Source organism: Agelaius tricolor, unplaced genomic scaffold (genome assembly GCF_023055355.1).
Source record: "Agelaius tricolor isolate 1412-34295 unplaced genomic scaffold, bAgeTri1.0.p SCAF_43, whole genome shotgun sequence".
In the NCBI taxonomy this organism is placed as follows: Eukaryota; Metazoa; Chordata; class Aves; order Passeriformes; family Icteridae; genus Agelaius; species Agelaius tricolor.
In genome coordinates this window covers 1,000,297-1,020,779 of record NW_027269303.1, presented here as the reverse complement: position 1 = coordinate 1,020,779, position 20,483 = coordinate 1,000,297, and the positions used below count along the sequence as shown (strand labels likewise).

The 20,483-nt window shown below is 51.7% G+C and overlaps 1 protein-coding gene and 1 pseudogene across 1 annotated transcript; both read right to left on the bottom strand.

Annotated features, from left to right (window-relative positions):
* Nucleotides 1-1,381: 1,381 nt before the first annotated feature.
* On the bottom strand, nt 1,382-2,314 carry LOC139603987 (olfactory receptor 14J1-like). The gene has a single exon (XM_071454987.1). It carries the CDS (start codon nt 2,312-2,314, stop codon nt 1,382-1,384), a length of 933 nt encoding a protein of 310 aa, XP_071311088.1.
* A 3,431-nt stretch (nt 2,315-5,745) lies between these two features.
* Nucleotides 5,746-20,483, bottom strand: part of LOC139604032 (zinc finger and SCAN domain-containing protein 2-like) — a 51,258-nt pseudogene continuing 36,520 nt past the window's right edge.

Genomic DNA, 20,483 nt, shown 5'->3' with positions numbered 1-20,483 from the left:
GCAGTATTAGGGCATTGGATGGACTTGATGATCCCAAAGGTCTTTTCCAGCCTATTTGATTCTGTCATTCTGTGATGATTGGGACACTCTGGGGCCATTGTGACACTGCAGGGCCTCCTGGAACTAAGAGGACCAGGGTGACACCGTGCAGCCCCACAGAACCAGGGGTCCATTGTGGTGCTGTGGGGCCAAATGGACCCAGGGAGTGCCCCGTGACACTCTGGGTCCTCGTGGAACCACAGAGGCCATTGTGACACTGCAGGGCCTCGTGTAACCAAGGGGTTTCACCATTTTGACACTGCAAAAACAAGGAGACCATTGGGAGACTGCAGGGCCCAGTGGAACCCAGGGGCTGTTCTGACACTGCGGGGCCTCATGGCACCAAGGGGACATTGTGACACTGCAGGATCCTGTGTAACCAAGGGGCCACTGTGACACAATGGGGCCTCAAGGAATCTGGAAGAACGTTGTGACACTGTGTGGCCTCGTGGAAACAAAGAGTCCATTGTGACACTGAGGGGACTTGTGGAACCACAGAGACCATGGTGACAGTGTGGGACCTCATGTGACCATGGGGCCATTGTGACACCCTGGTGCCCCATGGAACCAAGGAGTCCATTGTCACAGTTTGAGGCCTCATGGAACCAAGGAGACCAGTGTGACAGTGCAGGGCCTGGTGTAATCAAAGGGCCATTGTGAAACTGAGGGGCCCCATGGAACCAAGGACATCTTTGCAGATGACACCAAGCTGGGTGTGAGTGTGGATCTGCTGGAGGGAAGGAGGGCTCTGCACAGGGCCCTGGACAGGCTGGATTCAGGGGATGAATCCAACAAGGTGAGGTTTAACAAATCCAAGTGCCAAGCCCTGCTATTTGGCCCAAGTGCTGCAGGCTGGGGACAGAGTGGCTGGAGAGCAGCCAGGCAGAAAGGGACCTGCAGGGACTGATGGACAGCAGGCTGGACATGAGGCAGCAGTGTGCCCAGGTGGCCAAGAAGGCCAATGGCTCCTGGCCTGGATCAGGAATGGTGTGGCCAGCAGGAGCAGAACTGCTGGGCCAGCACTGATCTGCCCCAGCTCTGCACACAGACATTGCTGCTGCAGCTCCACAGAAGGCAACTAAAGGGCATCTCTGCAGAAAACTCTGCTGGGAGATCCTTTAGTTCATTTAAAGCCACCAAGAGCACAACCCCTCATTGACACAGTCTGTGGCCATAGGGAAGGTGGAGAGAAACAAAATGAGAAATGGCACAAACAATGACATTTATTTGTAGATAATATGAAAAAACTAAAAAAAAAGAAAAAGAACTTCCAAAATGAAACCAAGAAGAAGTATCAAATATGAATTTTATTTCAAGTGATTTAAAGAAATTGGCCAGATGTTTAATGTTTGTGAAACCATCCAGTCATCAGTCTCCACACTGCAGCCTTGAGCTCCTGGTTCCTCAGGCTGTAGATGAGGGGGTTCAGGGCTGGATGCACCACCGAATACAAAACTGCCAGTGCCAGATCCAGCGATGGAGAGGAGATAGAGGGGGACTTCAGGTGAGCAAAGATAATAGTGCTGAGGAACAGGGAGACCACAGCCAGGTGAGGGAGGCAGGTGGAAAAGGCTTTGTGCCGTCCCTGCTCAGAGGGGATCCTCAGCACAGCCCTGAAGATCTGCACATAGGAGAAAACAATGAACATGAAACAACCAAGTGCTAAACAGGTACTAACACCAAGAAGCCCCAGTTCCCTGAGTTGGGATTTGGAGCAGGAGAGCTTGAGGATCTGTGGGATTTCACAGAAGAACTGGCCCAGGGCATTGCCATGGCACAGGGGCAGGGAAAATGTATTGGCTGTGTGCATGAGAGCATTGAGAAAGGCACTGGCCCAGGCAGCTGCTGCCATGTGGGCACAAGCTCTGCTGCCCAGGAGGGTCCCGTAGTGCAGGGGTTTGCAGATGGACACGTAGCGGTCGTAGCACATGATCGTCAGGACGGCAAGCTCTGATCCAAGGAAGAAGAAAGTCAGAAAGACCTGTGCAGCACATCCTGAGTAGGAGATGTTCCTGGTTTCCCAGAGGGAATTGTGCATGGCTTTGGGGACAGTGGTGCAGATGGAGCCCAGGTCAGTGAGGGCCAGGTTGAGCAGGAAGAAGAACATGGGCGTGTGCAGGTGGTGGCCGCAGGCTACGGCGCTGATGATGAGGCCGTTGCCCAGGAGGGCAGCCAGGGAGATGCCCAGCAAGAGGCAGAAGTGCAGGAGCTGCAGCTGCCGCGTGTCTGCCAATGCCAGCAGCAGGAAGTGCCTGATGGAGCTGCTGTTGGACATTTGCTTTGCCTTAGCATGGGGATCTGTAAGAAAAGTAATCATGGAATAGTTGGGTTGGGAGAGGACTTGAAATCTCCCAGCACAGGCTGGGGGCACTTTCCCCCCACTGCCTGCCCAGGGCTCTGCTGCCTGGAGCTGTCCCTGCCAGCAGCTGCTTCCCTGTGCCCAGGGCTGGGCCCTGCCAGTGCTGCCAGAGCCCAGCCCAGCCCTGGGGGCTCAGCTCTGCCCTGCAGAGCCCTCCCAGCTCAGCCACTGCCCAGGGGCAGCTCTGGCTCTGCAGGCTCTGATGGCAACGTCAGAGCAACCCTGAGGAGGCTGGAAAAGCGACACTGAGGATGCCCTTGAGAGGCCCTGTGCTGATTTCCTTAAGTGCCTGGTTTACTAACATCTGAGAGAAAATATTTTTATTTTTCTCAACATGATCTGAGAGATGAATATCTATGTGCAATATCCCATCCAGGCAACCCAGAGCAGTAGATTAAGAAAACAGGATTTTCCCTTTTATGCAGGCCCTGCCTTGCTATGCTCCCTGTTTAATCTACTTGAAAATGTTCTGCAGTTAAATGCCATGCTGGGAGCAGTCCTGAACAATGCAGCATCCTCCACACACAAGGAGAACACTCCCAAGCCTCACCAGCTGTCTCCTCCCAGCCAGATCTTGTCCCCCAGTGCTGGGAGCAGCTGCCAGGGCTGGCTGAGAGCTGTCCCTGGCAGGCAGCAGAGTCCCTGCCCCAGCACAGCGCCCTGGGCTGCAGGACCCTGCTCTGCAGGACAGCCCTGGGCACCCCTGGCTGCTCTGCACAAGAGACAAGCAGAGAATGTACTCACAGGCTCTGCAGGCATTGGCATGTTCCAGCTTGAGGAGATGGCTCCAGGAGCTGCAGCTGCATTGTCCTGCAGCCAGAGGTTCCTGTGCCAAGGGCTGGCAGTGATTGTGCCCCAGGCACTTCTCAGCCCCTTCCCAGCCCTGACTGATTGAAGCTCTCTGTGCCTCTGGGCTGTGCCCGCGCTGGCTGCAGGCAGTGCCCCAGCCCTGCTGGGCTGGCACAAGAGCTGCTCATCCAGAGAAATGTGCTTTTGAAGCTCTTCTTGGTGACCAGGAGCTGCCTCTGTGCCAGGAGCCCAGCCCAGCTCAGCAGCACAGACACAGCACAAGGACTTTAATCAGCCTCTGGGCCTTTGTGCTCAGGCCCTGAACATCAGTCCCTGAGAGGGAGCTGAAGAAACCTCTCCAGAACTCCAAGGCAGAATCCAACTCCAAAGTTTCTTGGACTTTTAATGGGTCCCAGTGAGGGACACGACTGAGCAAGTGTCCCCAGGCCCCAGGCAGAGCAGAGAACTGCAGGCAGTGATGACAGGTGGGGACAAAGAGAAGCCAAGTCTTGGTGCCCTGGGGCCCAGCAGGGTCTGTGCCAGCAAGGGCTGGGAGGAGACACCTTGTCCTGAGGCCCTGGGCCCTCCTGGCACAGCCCCAGCCAGGCTGGGCACTGTCAGCCCCTTGTGCTGCCCTCAGCATCCCCACCTAGCCCACATCCCAGTGGCCTCAAGGATCTGCTGCAAGGAGTCCCTGGGGAGCCTTGCTCAGCAATGGCCCTGGGGGCTCCTTCATGCTCCCTGCAGGGACTGCAGCTTTTTCAAAGGACTTTGGGTTTGGCTTTTGCCTTGGAATCTCTGAGAGGTTTTGGCAATCATGGCCTCCAATTATCTGCTGTAATTAGTCTCTGGAGAGGCTTTGTCAGTAACAACACTCAGTGGGCCTCATTAATACTTCAGGGTACTCCAGTTATTTTAGGGTACTTGGTGTTTCCCTTTTGATCCAGACTCTGTGAGAGGTTTGTGCAATCATGGCCCCAGTTATCTGCTTTAACGAGTCCCTGGAGAGCTTTGTACTGACACTCAGTAGTGCTCATTAATACTTTTAGATACTCAAGATTTTTGAGGTACTTTATTGATTTAAGAATACTTTTAGGTAGTTTCAAGGATTTTCCTTCCTTCATTGAGTCTCTGAGAGGTTTTTGTGCCATCCTGGCCTCTAATTCTCCCCTCCAAGGAGTCCATGAGGAGCCTGTGTTGGGTATCTTCCCCCTTTCTCTTTTACAACAAAGATTTAACTGAAAGAGTTTTGTAAGACTTTCTAAAAGCATCCAAACAAACATGGGACAATTAACAATACAACAACAACCACTAAGATAATTGATAGTCCTGTTTTAGCTAGACATCATCCAACACTTTAGTCCCTTAGATTGGATGAGTTTTTTTAACCAGTCGTTGTTTTCCACTTAAAGCTTCTTGAACCCTTCCTTCAGTACCTGAATGCTCTTGTGGATTGACTCGCTGTGGCTGGAGAGGTTCATGCAGCACATGCCCTCAGAGTCTACACAGCCATGCCCATGTGCCCAGAGTAAAAACTCTATCGCTGTTCTGCAAGGTGGCGTGTCTGATGGTCTCTGTGTCTGAGAGCAGCCACTCAATGTGAGGGAGGCAGCATTGGTTTGCTTACTTAACAGGCACCCAGGATGGTCTGATTGCCCTAAAGCTTTAGCTGCAGCCCCCAAGGTAGTAAGATGGAGGCTGCCATTCTTTTGTTTTGACTCCAATAGATGACATTATTTTTGCAATCAGATTCAAAGTAGTGTGTAGATCTTTTTGCTCTGTTTCTCTGGCCATTAATCATTTTTGTGTTGGGTGCCAGCAAGGTAAGCCTCCCCAAGCTACAAGGTCTGCCTTTGATGTCTGAAGGGACACCTTCACAGGCCATGGTCTATCCTTGCAAATAAGAAACACACCCTGCAGAAAGTTGAGTGGGTAGCTACTGGACCGAGAAATCATGGAAGAGGTGTAATTACACCTCTTGTTGTTGTAAGTGGGATGCTATGGGGAGATGTCTCTCCTGATAGCTTCTTTTTTCTTGTAATTTTGTTTCTTTCACCCTCTTCCCATCTCAGACAGTAATAAAACCTTACACAAAAATCCATTTTTACAGAGCTGAGAATTTCTACCCCCTGAGTTCGAGTGGTGCATGCAGGAGCTTCTGGGTCCAGTAGTCCCAAGCACCAACAGGGTTACACTTCTATTTGCTGTCAGGATTGTCACCTGGCATACTGCAAATGGCACCCTCAGTTATTGGCCAGACATCTGTAGGCAACCCCAGTAGGCAGGTGGAGAAGGGGTCATCAGGGCTAGCGACAGACAGGCACAGGGTGTCTTGTTTCATGGCTTTTGCTAGTTATCCATACACTGTGCTTTGTGTTTTTGAGGGCTACCCATCCACTTGCGAGGAGCATGGTTGCAAACAGGCTGAGGAAGGTGAGTAGAAGCTTCCTATGTGTCATCTTCAAGAGAATTGTCTAGTCCAGGTGCTAGAGTCACTGTCTGGTGGGTTTGTCTTGGGGTGGACTTGGGGGTTCCTTTGCAGAATCCACACTCAGTGGCTACAGGTAGGGCTTGATGTTCTTATCTGGGATACACCAAGGTCCTTTATCACAAATGGTCTCATTGTGGCAATTTGGCCTTCAGGTCCTTTAATGTTAATAAGTTCTGCACTTCGGACACTGTCACTATCACCTCCAATCTCAGACAATATTCCTGCAGTAGCTGTAAACACCCAGTTAGGAGCCCACTTGGAACGTGAGATACCTGTCACGTCTGCTCCCATGTCCACAAGCCCTGTCAAAACAATCTTTTCACTGTTAAGTTCCAGAGTGCAGGTGATTTTTGGTCAATCCTGATTTATCACATCCCTAGTGAAGTGTCATCAGCATCCTGCCTAGGCAATTGTTAGTCCTTGGGGTATAAAACAAGGTGGGTTGAGAGACAGGGCCAGCACTGTAATTTCTCATTGTGAGGACATTGATAGTATGGATGGCAATACAAAAAATCCTTCAGTGCTTGATTGATAGTTTACTAAAATTAATAGTTCACAGGGCTGATCTTTGGGCCCCAGCTCTCCTGTCGATATTTCATGGGCAAAATAATCAGTTAAAACAACAGATTCCAGACTCACCAACTTCAATTTTGCCCCCTGTGGTAAGGTGGTTGGCAAATGGGAGATGAGGTGCTGGAGTTTAGGGCTACATTATCTGTAATGGGTGTACAATTCAGCGATTGTAGGCATCATTGGCTTGAACATTTGTGCCATAGCCTGAGGCCACCTTGCACTGCAATGGCAGTTTTTGGCTGCTTGGTGTAATTACCTTTTGAGAAATTCCACCTAATTTGATGTTGATTATCCATTAGGGACCGGATAGGCCCCTCCTCCTTGGGGACAATCTTCTCTAAAATGTCCTGTTGACCACACTGGAAACATATTTTTGGGCCCTGTAGATGTTGCTGGGGCCCCTTAAAGGGGAATTTCATGGCCCCTAGGGCTTCTACAACTCCCGATGCCTGGGCTTGTACAGCTGCTCTGTATTCTGTTGTTCTGAGGCAATTTCAGGCCTCAATCATCTGCAGGCGTGTGGGTTCCAGCTCTAGTGGAAGGGCACACAGCACTTTCTTACATTCCAGGTTGGCATTGGCTACCCCCAACGATTTTAGTAATTAATTTTGAGTCTTTTCATTCCAGACTTGTTTCTCTAGTGCCTGTTTAAGGTGATCAATAAATTTCATGTAGGGCTCTCCAGGTTCTTGTCTTCTGTTTACGTAGTCCAAACTGGGGGTGGTACTATCTGGTACCTGGATTCAAGCTTTCAAAACCATTTTTTTTTATATCATCCAGTGCTTTTCTGGGGATACCTGCTGCTTGATCATCTGGTAGGCTGTGTTGTCCTTCTCCAGCTAGATGGTTGTTTGTCAATTCTGCCCTTGCCTCATTATTAGCACAGTCTTCTATTAATTCATTTAGCAAACGTTTCCATCCCCCTTCCCACAGGGTGTATTCTGTAGGTGACAACAACATGGTCATAATATATTTTAAATCATAGGGGGTTAAGATGTGCTGTAAACATGGCCCTCATTAGGCCATTAAAACAAGGTGAGTCCTTCCTATGGTCTTTAGCTGCCCTACACAGATCCTTGATTTCCCCATAAACCAATGGCTGATACCTGGGGTTCTGCCCCCTTCTTTCATAACATACGGGGGTAACGAGGAGTTTCGAGACAATTTGCCAGTCTCCTTCCTTAACTGCTTCCTTCCAGATCCTTTCCCAGGGATCTTCTGGGGTTGAGGGGCGAGGTGGCTCTGGGGAGTCCAAACTTTCTTCCTGGGAGGAAGAATAACTTGGAGCAAAAACATTCAGATTAGAAATATTGTGACAGCTGGGCTTTTTATCTTTGGTCATGGGGTTATATTTTGCCGGAGAGTGAGGCAAAGGGCGCTGCCATTTTGTCAGGTGTTGGGGAGGAAGGGCCTTGATTGAGGATGGCGGACTCCTGGGGTGGAGTTTTGGAGGCATGGCCCAGGGTGAAGGTGGAATGATTGACAGTGGGGGCGTGACCCGCAGTGGGGGGGGTGGAGTCTGGAGGTTCGTTCAGGGCGGAAGAGAAGGTTGTGGTAGCAGGAAATGGAGGAGCCAAGATGGAGGGAGGATGATTGGGCTCCTGAGCCACGTTCAGGCTCCTTCTGTCTCGAGGGCATGATGCTCCAAGACAGCCTGGCCATTGCCATCTTGGACCATTGTAGAAGGTCTGAGAAAGGCAGGTTTGAGGGGAGGTCCCGAGTTAGGAGTGACCAATGGATTGAGTTTTCAGCACACTGCTTGCTGGTGAAGGGTCTCAAGGATGGTGTGGAAGATGGGGAGCATGCAGGGTGCAATGGGGTCCCTTTTAACTCCCATGGAGTCCCAAAATTCAGTGGTATGAATTTCATCAGCAGAGGCGTCTGGAAAATTTTTAATGATCCACCTCATGATTGATTTTAATTCATACTTTGAAAATATTATGTCATGATCAGTTAGAATTGAAGCATCCATGTATGCTCCTTTCTACTTTGGACATCTGACTGCCTTTTTTTTTTATTCTGCCTTACGGGGAAGAGCCACCAGAACACCCCAAATCAGTTATGGGACATGGGTGCATATTGTACAAACACAGTGGCAAAATGGGCAATAAATGTCTTGCATTTCCCCAAACCCACCTCCAATCCTATGCAGGTGAAACCGTCGTTGTCCCTGCTGATCCTGGGCAAGGTCCCTCAAAGCAACAATGAATCTGCTGGGCCTGGCACAATCCAAAATCCCGGGGAGCCCTGGCCTATCCATCAGCCAACCCCAGCTGACGTGACTGACACAGGGAGCCCTGAGTGTCCTGGTCCCTGCTCGGGCGCCAAAGGTCACAATGAGGGTGGCTGTGACAAACCTCTCTGGTTCCCTGACTTCAGGGCGAGGGTGGTGGAAATGAAAAGGAGTGGGTTCGATGGAGTTGCCCAAAAAGAACTTTAATAACAGGGTGAAAAACAAGAAACATGGAGAAGTTGAGCACAGTACAAGGGGCAGGATCCTAAGACCCAAGACAAAGGGGAAGCAAGAACATAGACACTTGGGGCTAGAACACTCTGGAACAGTACTTGTTTCCGTATAAGGGAAACAAGTAACCAATAGGGGAGTAGAACTTGGACAACTCAGCATAACAACACTAAAGGCTTATTGGGGAACTCTCAAACTCACCCTAAGTTAAACAAATGATTCCCAGGGCTTGAAACTCACGCCCAGATTTTTGGAGTAAAATCTGTCTGACTCTGAGTTACAGCTGGGCTAACTCCCACACTGCTGCTTTGCTCTGGTCCCTTGGGACCATCCGGCCCAACAGAGCCACAGGGATGTCCTTGGTTCCACGAGGCTCCACAGTGTCACAATGGTCCCTTGGATCCATGGTGCTCTGCAGTGTCACAATGGCCCCTGCATTTCACAAGGCTCCAAAATGTCACATTGGTCTCCATAGGAAAGAAAGCACGCAGCCCCCATGTTTCAGGAGCTGATGAACAGCAACCACCAGAGGCCAAGGCAAGCCTGACCTGTCTGTCCTGGCAGGTTTGCTTGGAACAACCCTTGGATATTTGAAATTATGAATGTGAAATCCTAATTTTAGACATTTGTGCCTGGAGAAGGATGATTTTTTCCATACAAAGAAAAGCACAGATCCCTTTCCAGTGTTTAGAAAACAGGTGAGTTCTGGCACTCAGGTTTAAAAGACCAGCCAGACCTGTCTGTCCTGGCAGCTTTTGTCTGGCAGCAATCCTTGGATACACAGAAATTTGGAGGTGGAATCCTAATTTTGTCCATGGATACCTGGAAAAAATGGACAATTCTTTTCTATACAAAGGAAAGCCCAGAGCCCCAGTGTTTCAGGGGCAGATGGGAGTGGCCTTCCACATTCCAAGGTCAGCCAGACCTGTCAGGTGACCCCTGGGAGGCCAAGGCAGCCACACCTGTTTCATGTTCCCTTGGTTCCACAGGGCCCTGCAGTGTCACAATGGCTCCTTGCTCCCATGATGCCCTCAGGTGTCATAATGGCCCCTTGATTACACAAGTCTTTAAGGATCCTAATGGTCTCCATGGTTCCACAAGGCCCCACAGTGTCATGATGGTCTATTGGTTCCATGAAGCCTGGCTGTGTCCAATGGCCCCTTGGTTCCATTGGGGCCCAGTAGTGCAACAATGATTCCCTTGGTTCCACGAGGCCCCACAGTGTCACAGTGGCCCCTTGGATCCATGGTACCCTGCAGGGTCACAATGTCCTCTGCATTTCAGAAGACCCCAAAGCTTCCCAATGGTCTCCACGGTTCCTCAAGACTCCACAGTGTCACAGTGGCCCCTTGGATCCATGGTACTCACAGTGTCACAATGATCCCCTTGGTTCCACAAGTTCCACCAGTGTCACCATGGCCCTTTGGCTCCACAACGCCATGCAGTGTCACAATGGTCTCCATAGTAAGGAAACAAGTGAGCCCCAGTGGTGCAAGGTCAGATGAGAGGCAGTCACCAGAGGCCAAGGCTGGCCAGACTTGACTGTATTGGTAGATTGTTTTGGAGAGTAACCCTTGAATATATGGAATTTTAGAGGTGGAATCCTAATTTCAGCCATGTGAGCTTAGACAAGAAAGACAGTTCTTTCCCATAGGAAGTAAAGCACAGAGCCCCAGTGCTTCATGGTCAGATGGGAGTGGCCCTTGGCATGTCTAATTCAGTGGGACCTGTCAGACAGCCCCCAGGAGGCCAAACCAGGCAGACCTGTTCTATGTTCCATTGACTTCATGGGTCCTAACACTGTCACAATGGTCTCCTTGATTCCATGAGCTCTGGCAATGTCACAATGGCTTCTTGGTTTCATGAGACCCAACAGAGTCACAGGGTTCCCGTGGCTCCATGTGGCCCCGCTGTGTCACAATGGCTCCTTGTTTCTATGGGCCCCAATGTTTGATCATTGACCCTTGCTTCCATAGGGCCCCTGAGTTGCACAATGGTCTCCTTGATTCCATGAGGTTCCGTGGTGTCCTTGGACCTGCATTGTCACAACAGAGCCACAGCTCCATGAGGTTCCGTAGTGTCACCGTGGTCGCTGTCAGAGGCTGGATGAGATCCATGTCCCGAGACACCTTGGGATGCTCGGAATGCCCGTGTGGAGCCAGGGCTGGGTCAGGCCTTGGTTTGTGGTGGGACAGAGCCCCACCCCCAGCCCTGGCCTGGCAGAGCTGTCAATCACACAGCAGGGGCGGCACTAAGCCAGCTCTGATTGGCTGAGCTGTCAATCAACACACCAGCAACTGGTGCCTACCGTGACTCTGATTGGACGAGCAACTGGCAATCCCACCCCAGGGGCGGGGCCATGAAGGCCCAGGGGGTTAAAAGCCGGAGCACGAGGCCAGCCCAGGGTGTGGATCCTGCCTTCTGCTGGGGTTCTTCTGTTGGTGATGCTGGAACCTGAGCTGTTGGTACCTATGTGCGTGTCTTTCTATGGATCTTCTGTCTTGCTGTTCTTTATTTCTTCTCCTTCTAATCCTACTTACCTGGCACATTTTTGGGTAACTTAACATCTTAAGGGTTAACGGTTTTTAGGTTAAATGGGCTAAATTTATGAAGTTAATACTACGATAAGCATTTTCTGTTGGAGTGGATGTTGTATTAAACCCTTTGCAAAAGTTCCTTGATTGTCTATATTTTACCAGTAAAATTTTGTGTCATTTTGACCTCTTAGCTCTGTTGGTTAGAGCATGGTGCTGGTATCACCAAGGTTGTGGTTTCAATCCCTGTGTGGGCCATTCACTTAAGAGCTGGACTTGATGATCCTTGTGGATCCCTTTCTAAAAAGAAGAATATCCTTTGCATCTGTCCATGTTGAGAATATCTGGTTGGTGTTTCTCCTGTGCACCAAACTCAAGGAAATGAACCTTTGGTTACCCCCAGCATTTCAGTGTTCTGGGGTGTTCCAGCCCTGCAGGCTCACAGTGGCCTCTTGTTTCCATGAAACCCCACAGTGTCACATTGGCCCCTTGGTTCCATGGCCCCAACAGTGCCACAATGATCCCCTTGGTTCCACAACTTCCCACAGTGTCCCACTGGCCCCTTGGTTCCATGAGGGTCTGCAGTGTCACACAGGTTTATGACATTTGTCCTTGCTGTCCCTCACATCCCACTGCCCCTCAAAGAGCCCCGAGCCACCCGTGAGGGACAGGCCCTGCTGTCCCAGGCTGAGCTCAGGGCTTGGCCTTTCTGCTTCCCCCAGCCAGCCCAGGCCTTGCTCAGCATTGCAGTTCCCTGCTCAGAGCCTTGGGCTCCCTGAAACCCTGGCCTCAAGGATCTGCTCTCAGCACTCCCTGGGGAGCCTTTGGCACTCTGGTGGGTGACAAGGTTGGAGTTTTGCTTGAAGCCCTTCCCACAGTCGGGGCAGCGGAAGGGCCTCTCCTCGGTGTGAATCCACTGGTGCTTGAGGAGATGGGAGCTGGTCTGAAACCTCTTCTGACACTTGGGACACTCATAGGGCCTCTCCCCCGTGTGGATCATTTGGTGGATGATCAGCTGGGACCTCTGACTGAAGGTCATCCCATATTCCCCACACTTGTATGGCCTTTCCCCAATGTGGATTCTCTGGTGGTGGATCAGGCTGGAGCTGCAGCTGAAGCTCTTCCCACATTCCAGACACTCGTAGGGCCTCTCCTCGCTGTGGATCTGCTGGTGGGTGATGAGGGTGGAGTTTTGCTTGAAGCCCATCCCACAGTTGGGGCAGCGGAAGGGCCTCTGATCCGTGTGAATCAGGAGGAGACTGGAGCTGGTCTGAAACCTCTTCTGACACTGGGGACACTTGTAGGACCTTTCCCAGTGTGGATGATGAGGTGGGAGCTGCAGCTGAAGCCCTTCCCACACTCCCCACACTCACAGAGCCATTCCCCCGTGTGGATCATCTGGTGGCTGATCAGGGTGCTGCTCTGCCTGAAGCTCTTCCCACACTCCAAGCACTTGTGGGGCTTCTCCCCATTGTGAAGCTGCTCATGGACCACCAGCTCTGAGCTCTGGCTGAAGCTCTGTCCACCTTCCTGGCTCAGGGTGGGTCTTTCCTCCTCAGAGCACCCTGGGCTGGGTTTGCAGCCCCTCTTCCTGTGGGATCTCTGGGATTTTCCTCCCCATTGGATTCCTGTACCATGGAGCCACTCAAAATGGCCTCTTCCACGTGGTTCTGCTGTGGGGATTTGTCCTCCCTGGTCTCCATCCTCAGCTCCTTGTCTGGGGGAGGAAGGACAAGGAGAGGATGGGATTTGCCTCCGTGCCAGAGGGAAGGGGAAGGAGATCCCCCCAGTGCATCCCCGGCAGGACGGGGTTGGCAGCAGGGTTGTCCTGGAGCCGGGGGCTGTGCTGGGCTGGGAGATGGAGCAGGAGAGAGCGGGAAAGGGGCACTGACTTCCTCCTCACCTGCCTGGGGCTCATGGAGCATCTTCCTTGCAGCCTTCTCCTCTATCCAGCCAAGGTTTGGGAATGGGAAATCCTGGTTTAGGAAAAATTCAATGCATTAGCACATTGGGTTAGGGGGTTCCCCCGCCCAAGTCCAGCTCTACAAGTCACCAACCATCTGGGGTGCACAAAAACCTCCCAAACACCAAGATTCAGCCCTGAAAATGCCTCCCAGCAGTTCCCTGTCTCTGGTCTCTCCCATTTGGCGTTTGGGGTTCTCCCTGTCCCAGCTGTTGGGGGTCAGATGTATTGGGGGTCCCCTGTCTACCCAGTCCCCACCCTTTCCAGGCTGCTGGGAGTCCCAGCAATCCAAAAAGTTCCCCTTTTCCATCTCCCCACTTAGGGATGCTGGGGGTCTTGCGGTCCCAGTGTCCCTTCTCCCTTTATTCTCTGCTTTGGGGTGCAGGGGCTCCAAGGAGTCCCCCCTGCCCCTCTCCAGGCTCTTGAGGGTCCCACCAATGGCAGCGCTCCCCCCTCTCTGGGCTCCCCACTTTGGGCTCCTGGAGGACACAGGGCTCTGCTCCTCCAGGCTGCCTCTGCCGGCAGCTGCCACTGGGACCCCCCAGTGTCCCCCCAAGGGGCATTTTCTGCTCAGCTTTGGAGTTCTTCATTCTCCAAACATCCCCCCCAAAAAACCCAACCCAGGGACCCCCCAGGGTATCTGGGCAGAGCTCCCCTGCCCAGGGCACCTGCGGGATGGGGGGGTGATGATCCCACAGGTGGGGGCTGTGAATTCAGGGAGGGCTCAACCTCTTCGTTCCTTCTTCTTTCCCTGATCCTCCTTTGTCCCTCCTCCTCCTCCTCCTCCTCCTCCTCCTCCCCCTCCTCCCCCCCCTCCCCCCCAAGCCCACCTCCTTCCCCTAGCCCACCTCCTTCCCCTACTTCCATCCCTTCTGGCTCTCCTCTTTCATCCCTTCCCTTCCTCCTCCTCCCCCAGCAGTAGCCACACCCTCGGTGCCCGTTCCCGCAGCCCTCGCAGCACGCGGCAGGAGCGGGGATGGAGCCGGGATAGGTTGGGATGGGCAGCGCGGGGCTCTCGGCTGCTCCCAGCCGCTGCGGGCGGGGGGAACCCGGCCCGGGCCAAAGGAGAGGCAAACTGGGCAAGCTGGGGGCTGCACATCCAAACTGGGCCTTGCTGGGGACCCTGGCTGGGCACTGCCAGCCCTTGGGGCTCCTCTCGGGAGCTCCATGAGGGGGGAACGCAGAGAGGGGTGGGGGATCCCAGGAGTGGCGTCTCTGGGAGGGACTGGGCTGTACTGGGATCATACTGGGAGTGAGTGGGAGGCTGCAGGGGGCAATTGAGACCATGCTGGGGGCAAATGGGATATACTGGGAGTGAGTGGGATCGTTCAGAGGGTGACCAGGAGCAGCTGTGAGCAACTGGCATCATGCTGGAAGGAACTGGGAGTCACTGGGTGCATGCTGGGCATGATTGGAAGCAACTGGGCTTATACTGGGATGAACTGGGATCATGCTGGAAGTGACTGGGATCATACTGGCAGTGAGTGCAGCTACACTGAGGCTGACTGGGAGTGGCTGGCAGCAAATGGGATCAGGCTGGAAGGAACTGGGACTGACCTGGAATATGCTGGAAGGAACTGGGTGAGACTGGGAGTGACTGGAACAAAAGTGAGGCTGAAAGGGAGCAACTGGAACCATGTGGGGCACAACTGGTTCATACTGGCAGTGACTGGGAGCACACTGGGCTCATCTCTGGATCATACTGGGAGGGACTGGACTAATGATGGGAATGTCTGAGAGTGACTAGGAACACACCATGCACATCATCCCCCATACTGGGGGGTACTGGGGGGGACTGGGAGCAACTGGGAGCACGCTGGGAGCAAATGGCATCATACTGGGACTGACTGGGTTGATCTAGCTGGAGGCAACTGGGACCATTCTGGGAGTGATTTGAAGTTTCTGGGATTATACTGGGACCATACTGGGAGTGCTGGCATGTGACAAGGATCATACTGGAGGTTACTGGGCTCATATTGGTGTAGAAAGGGAACAATTGGGATCACACTTTGGACTACTGGGAGCAACTGAGAGAAACTGGGATCATGCTGCAAGCAAACTGGAGGGACTGGGAATGACTGGATGCGTGCTGGAGGCAACTGGGATATATTGAGCATGACTGAGATCATACTGGGATAACAAGCACCTTACTGGGACCACTGGGAGTGTCTGGGAATGACCACGGACATGCTGAGGGCACCTGGGATGTACTGGGAGTGTCTGTAACCATACTGGGGATGACTGGGAACACACTGGGAACAGCAGGGATCATGCTGGGGAGAACTGGGACCCCATGCTGGGGGCAACTGGGAGTGAGTGGAAGAGACTGAGTCTACACTGGGGGTAACTGGGCATGACTGGGACCATGCTGGGAGGGACTGGGATCATCTATGGAGTGACTGGGACTACAGAAGGGACAACAGGCTTCAACTGGTATCACACTGGGAAGAGCAGGGAGCAACTGGAACCATGCTGGGGGCAACTGGGATCATGCTGGGTCATACTTGGAGCAACTGGGACTGCACTGAGGGTGACTGGGAGTGGCTGTGAGCAACTGGGATCAGGCTGGAAGCAACTGAGGACAACTAGGACTAACTGGGAACCTGCTGGGAGTAACTGGAATACGCTGGGAGTGATTGAAACCACAGTCGGGGTAAATGGGAACAACACTGGAACCACACTGGATGATAATGGGAGCAGCTGTGCCCATGCTGGAGTCATACTGGAACTGAGTGGGATCATACTGGGAGTGCCTTGAAAAGTATTAGGAGTATCTGAGAATGACTGGGATCCTGCTGGAACCAGACTGGGAGTGACTGGAAAGGTGCTGGCTGTGACTGGAACCATGCTGGAGGTGACTGGGAGCAACTGGGCCCACACTGGGAGTGACAAGGGGTCACTCTGGGCATGACTGGAATCATACTGGGAGGATCTGGGAATGACTGGGGTCATACTGGGAGTGACTGGAACCACACTGGGGGGAGGGGACTGGGTACAACTGGGATCATCCTGGGAGCCACTGGGATTACAGCAGGTGAGAATGGATCCTGACTGGGGGGTACTGGGAGCTACTGGGCCCATGTTGGGAGGAAAATATGGCACATTGGGAGCAACTGGGATCAACTGGAAGGTACTGGAACCATGCTAAGGGGACTAAGGACACAACTGGAGCAACTGGGTGTGAGACTCTGTCCGAAATTTCCCTCATCTGCCTCACGATTGTCATTGGGGACCACTGAAGAAAAGATCCCCTGTCTTAAATCTCTGGCCCTGTAGGAGAAAGTTACATGCTAAGGGCCCTGAGACCCGAGAGCATTGCTAAGCTATTGTTTCACAGATGTGTTTACTGTATGCTACACTGAGCTCCATGAAAAGAAGAGAAGGACATTCTGCCCTTTTTGCAACAATAGCTCTGGGATTTTTCCCCCACCTCTGGCTGGACTTCTCTCGAGTTTTGGGTGGTCCTCCAAAGAAGACCCCTCTCGCTCCTTTGCAATCACCGTGACAGACAAACTGAGATGTAAGAAGCCTCTTCACCAGAGAAAAACCGAGACATGAAATCCCTCTGTGAGAAGGGCCCCTCTCACTCTTTCCAAGGACTGGGACTGAGACCCCCAACCTGGGGGAGGTGTGTGGGGGAGGCAAGCTGACCAAAGCAAGATGGATGTTGCAGGTGTGAGCATTGGAGCACAAAGACAATGGCTCTCGCCCACTGCTGAGAACATGGACTGTGTGTACCCTTCTCTAAATACCATTCTTTCCCCCGAAGAAACAATAGATTAGCTTTGATTCGGTTTCAAGATCTATTCCCCTTCCCCCATCAAAAGAGAGTATAACTAGAGTCCAGATGGACTGCACCTCTGAGATCTGCCCGGACGTGACCTGGTGAACTCCATTGGCTGGACATGGAAGGACTTCGCCGTTCTACGTTTGGTAGCTCTATACCCATTCATTCCCTCCCTCTTTTATCTTATTTTTTCCTTTTTTCCCCCGCTTCCTCCCCAATGCATTTTTGCTGTGGTTATTTCAAAAGAGGTGCATTTGTTTGGATTATCACTGCAAACCCCCTTGTACCATGTTGGTTCTTTTGCACTCTGAGATCGCGAACCATCACAAAACTTGTTTGTAAGGATGGATTGTGACACCAGGTCAGTGTGGCCTGGGTTGGGTTGCCCAGGGCAGGAAAGATGTCTGGCAGCTGGAGCAGGGTCTGGGAAGGGCCTCCAAGGTGGGGCTGGAGCCCCTGGGCTGTGAGCAGAGGCTGAGGGAGCTGGGCTTGTCCAGCCCAGAGCAGGGAAGGCTGAGGGGCTCCTCATCCCAGCCTGGCAGTGCCAGCGAGGAGGGGATGGAGAACACAGAGCCAGGCTCTTCACCGGGGGCCTGGTGGGAGACAAAAGCCAATGGGTGGGAGGGGAAAGAGGGGAGATCAGCCAGGACAGGAGGAGATGAAATGAGTCAGGCTGGTTTCAGCATTTCCTCAGCACCAAGAGCAGCCTGACCTCCCTTCTCCATCCACCACTGACAGCTTTGCAAATCAGGAATTGTTGGAGCTGTTTTGCCCCCACTCCAAGATGAGCATCCTGATACAAGAACTTCATTGTGTTTATATCTATCACAGAATGACGTTTGTCTAAAACTACTTTTAGGATGGAAATCCCTTGTGGGTGGTGGACTCATCAGATGCTGCTGGGACATTGCACTTAGCTCAGGGAAGAGCATGAGTGTTATTGAATTGTGTCCTGTTCAACCATGGTCTGTTGGCCATGAAGAGAAACTTTCTGTGCCTCTGAGTCTCACCAGTTCCTGGCCCCCAAAGGACACAAACCTGATGAGTTGTGGTTCCCACTCCAGTGGTGGCACTTGGACCTCCCTCCATCCCCAGAGCAGAACTCCCTTGTCCCAGAGAGTCCCTGGCGAAAGAGGGATGAAGGAAACAGGACAGGCTGTGGGGATCAGGGGCAGGGCAGAGCCAGGGAGAAGAATGACTTTTGCATTTGATGGAGCTGTGCCTTCCCTTGGCTTTGTTGGCTGACAAGAAATGAACATCCCTCTGTGTCTCGGGCAGCTCCTTCTCCAAGGAAAGCAGGTGGGAGTGGGAGCCAAGGAGCTGAAAGTTGCAGGAGCAGCCTGGGCTGGAGGGAGCTCAGATTTGCACAAGGCTGCTCTGAGTGCCAGGGCTTGGATGGGGGAAATGGTGGGCTGGGGGTAGGGACAGAGTCTGATTGATTGTCAGCTATGAAGGGTCTTGATTTTCATATCTATTAAAACTGCATGAGGAGGTACTGAGATTCAGTGTCAATTGGAGATTGCACATATCAATGAATTAACAGGAAAACAAAACTAAACAGGACCTAAAAAATCTTTTCTTGCTCTCTTTTTAAATATCATGTATTCAGTTTGAATACACAACTGAGATCTACTTAACCACAAAGGATTTGAAAATTAAAATCAAATGATTCCCAGAGGCTTGGCTTGTTCAGGTGTTCTGAATGTTCATGAGCCCTGGGACACTGAATTCCTGAACTGAGGAGCTGAAGGCTGAACAAGCCTCTGGAGCAGTGAAATTCAGCAGCAGCCTCCAAGTTGCTGAGGATGTCAGCAGCCCCCAGTGAGGCCATCCCTGCCCAGAGACCGTGGGGGAATGGGCAGACAAGGAGAGCGTCCCTGGGGCTGGGGCAGCACAACTCAGAGGCACCAGCGGCTCCAGCTGGGCAATGGAGTGTGGAATGTGGCTGGGAAAGCCCTGCCTGGGCTGGGCCAAGCAGCACAGACAAGCCCTGACTCCCATTCCCCAAACAACTCTCTCAAGGAGACATTTAAAAGGAATTACATTTGTTTGTGTCTTCTGAGTTGGAGAAATACCAACAAGGGATTGTCAGGAGCTCAAAGCAACAAAACAGACTTTACTGGCAAATTTAGAAAATCAGAGAAACTTTGGCAAAAGGTTTAATATGACATTCAATCAACACAAAACACTTCTCAAAGCATTAACTTGGCCCATTCAACTTCATAAACTCGTAGTTTGTTCAATTTTAATTTAGTCAAAATTTGCAAGGGGACAAAAATAGAAGAAGACACAGGATGAGAGAAAAATGTGATATAGAGATGCACTGTTCAGATGGAAATTCCAAGAGGAGGTAGGGTCAAGATGTGTGCTTGACTTGTGGTCAGCCTTCAATACCCCTTGGTCTCCCTGGGCCCTTCCCCCAGGTGGGGCTTGGGCTCATTTGGTCCCTCAGGAGCTGGGCTGGGGCTGCAGAGGTGGCTGTGGAGCATTGCCTGTGCTGTGCCAGGGACTGGCAGCCACTGCTGGGCTGGGATAGAGGCTCTGGGGGGATTGGGGTTCCAGGGCAGGACAAGGCTGGACCTGCCCCCTGCTCTCCCCCACACACAAAATGTTTTGAGCCACCATTCTCCTCCGGTCTCTCACAGTAAGGCAATGTTGCAGGTGAAATCCCAAATTTGGCCATGGGTGCCTGGATGAGAAGGACAGCTCCTTTCCATAGGATGGAAAGCACAGAGCCCCAGTGTTTGGAAGGCAAGTGAGAGCCTCTCTAGTCCAAGGCTTGCCAGACTTGTCAGGAATGGCAGATTTTGTCTGGGAGCAGTCTTTGGATATAGGGAATTTGGAGGTGACTCTTTGTGTCTGTGTGCACACAGGAGTGCCTGTGCTGGGGAAATGTGGCAGAAATGCTGCTCTCTGAGGGGTTTGAGAGCCTTGCATAGCTGAGTCAGTCAGGCCTGTAAGTAAGGTTATATCATAAGGAATAAGTTATTTGGTGTTAAGAGCTTTTTTTTGCTAAGTAAAGTTTAATATAAGCTAAGTTGAATATTGTTTAATGTTATTCTACCATTAAATCATTGAGTCATAGGTTGTAAGTTAGGTTAAATACTCTTTGTGGGAATCCATGCAATTAGAGGGTTCTAGGAAAGCTGCAAAAGGCAGGCCTCAGATACAGCAGAATTGTGAACAGTGCTAAAGCAACAGTCATGAGATAGGTCAGCAGAAAAATTATTTAAACTGTAGAAAAGGCAAGGGCAAATAGAACAATAGCCTATGTATTAATGCTTGTCTGAAAAGCTCTCTAAGTTGCAGAAAGTTTATCTAGCAAGATACTAGGAAGGTTAAAGCTTGATAATGGAGCTCTGTGCGTTGTCTCTTACAAACGGGTATTGTATTCTAAATAAGCAAGCATTGTTTTAACCAAAGGTACGTGTGCTTATGGTGGTTGGATAGAACTACTCTCAATATGCTTTTGCTTTCTGTGATT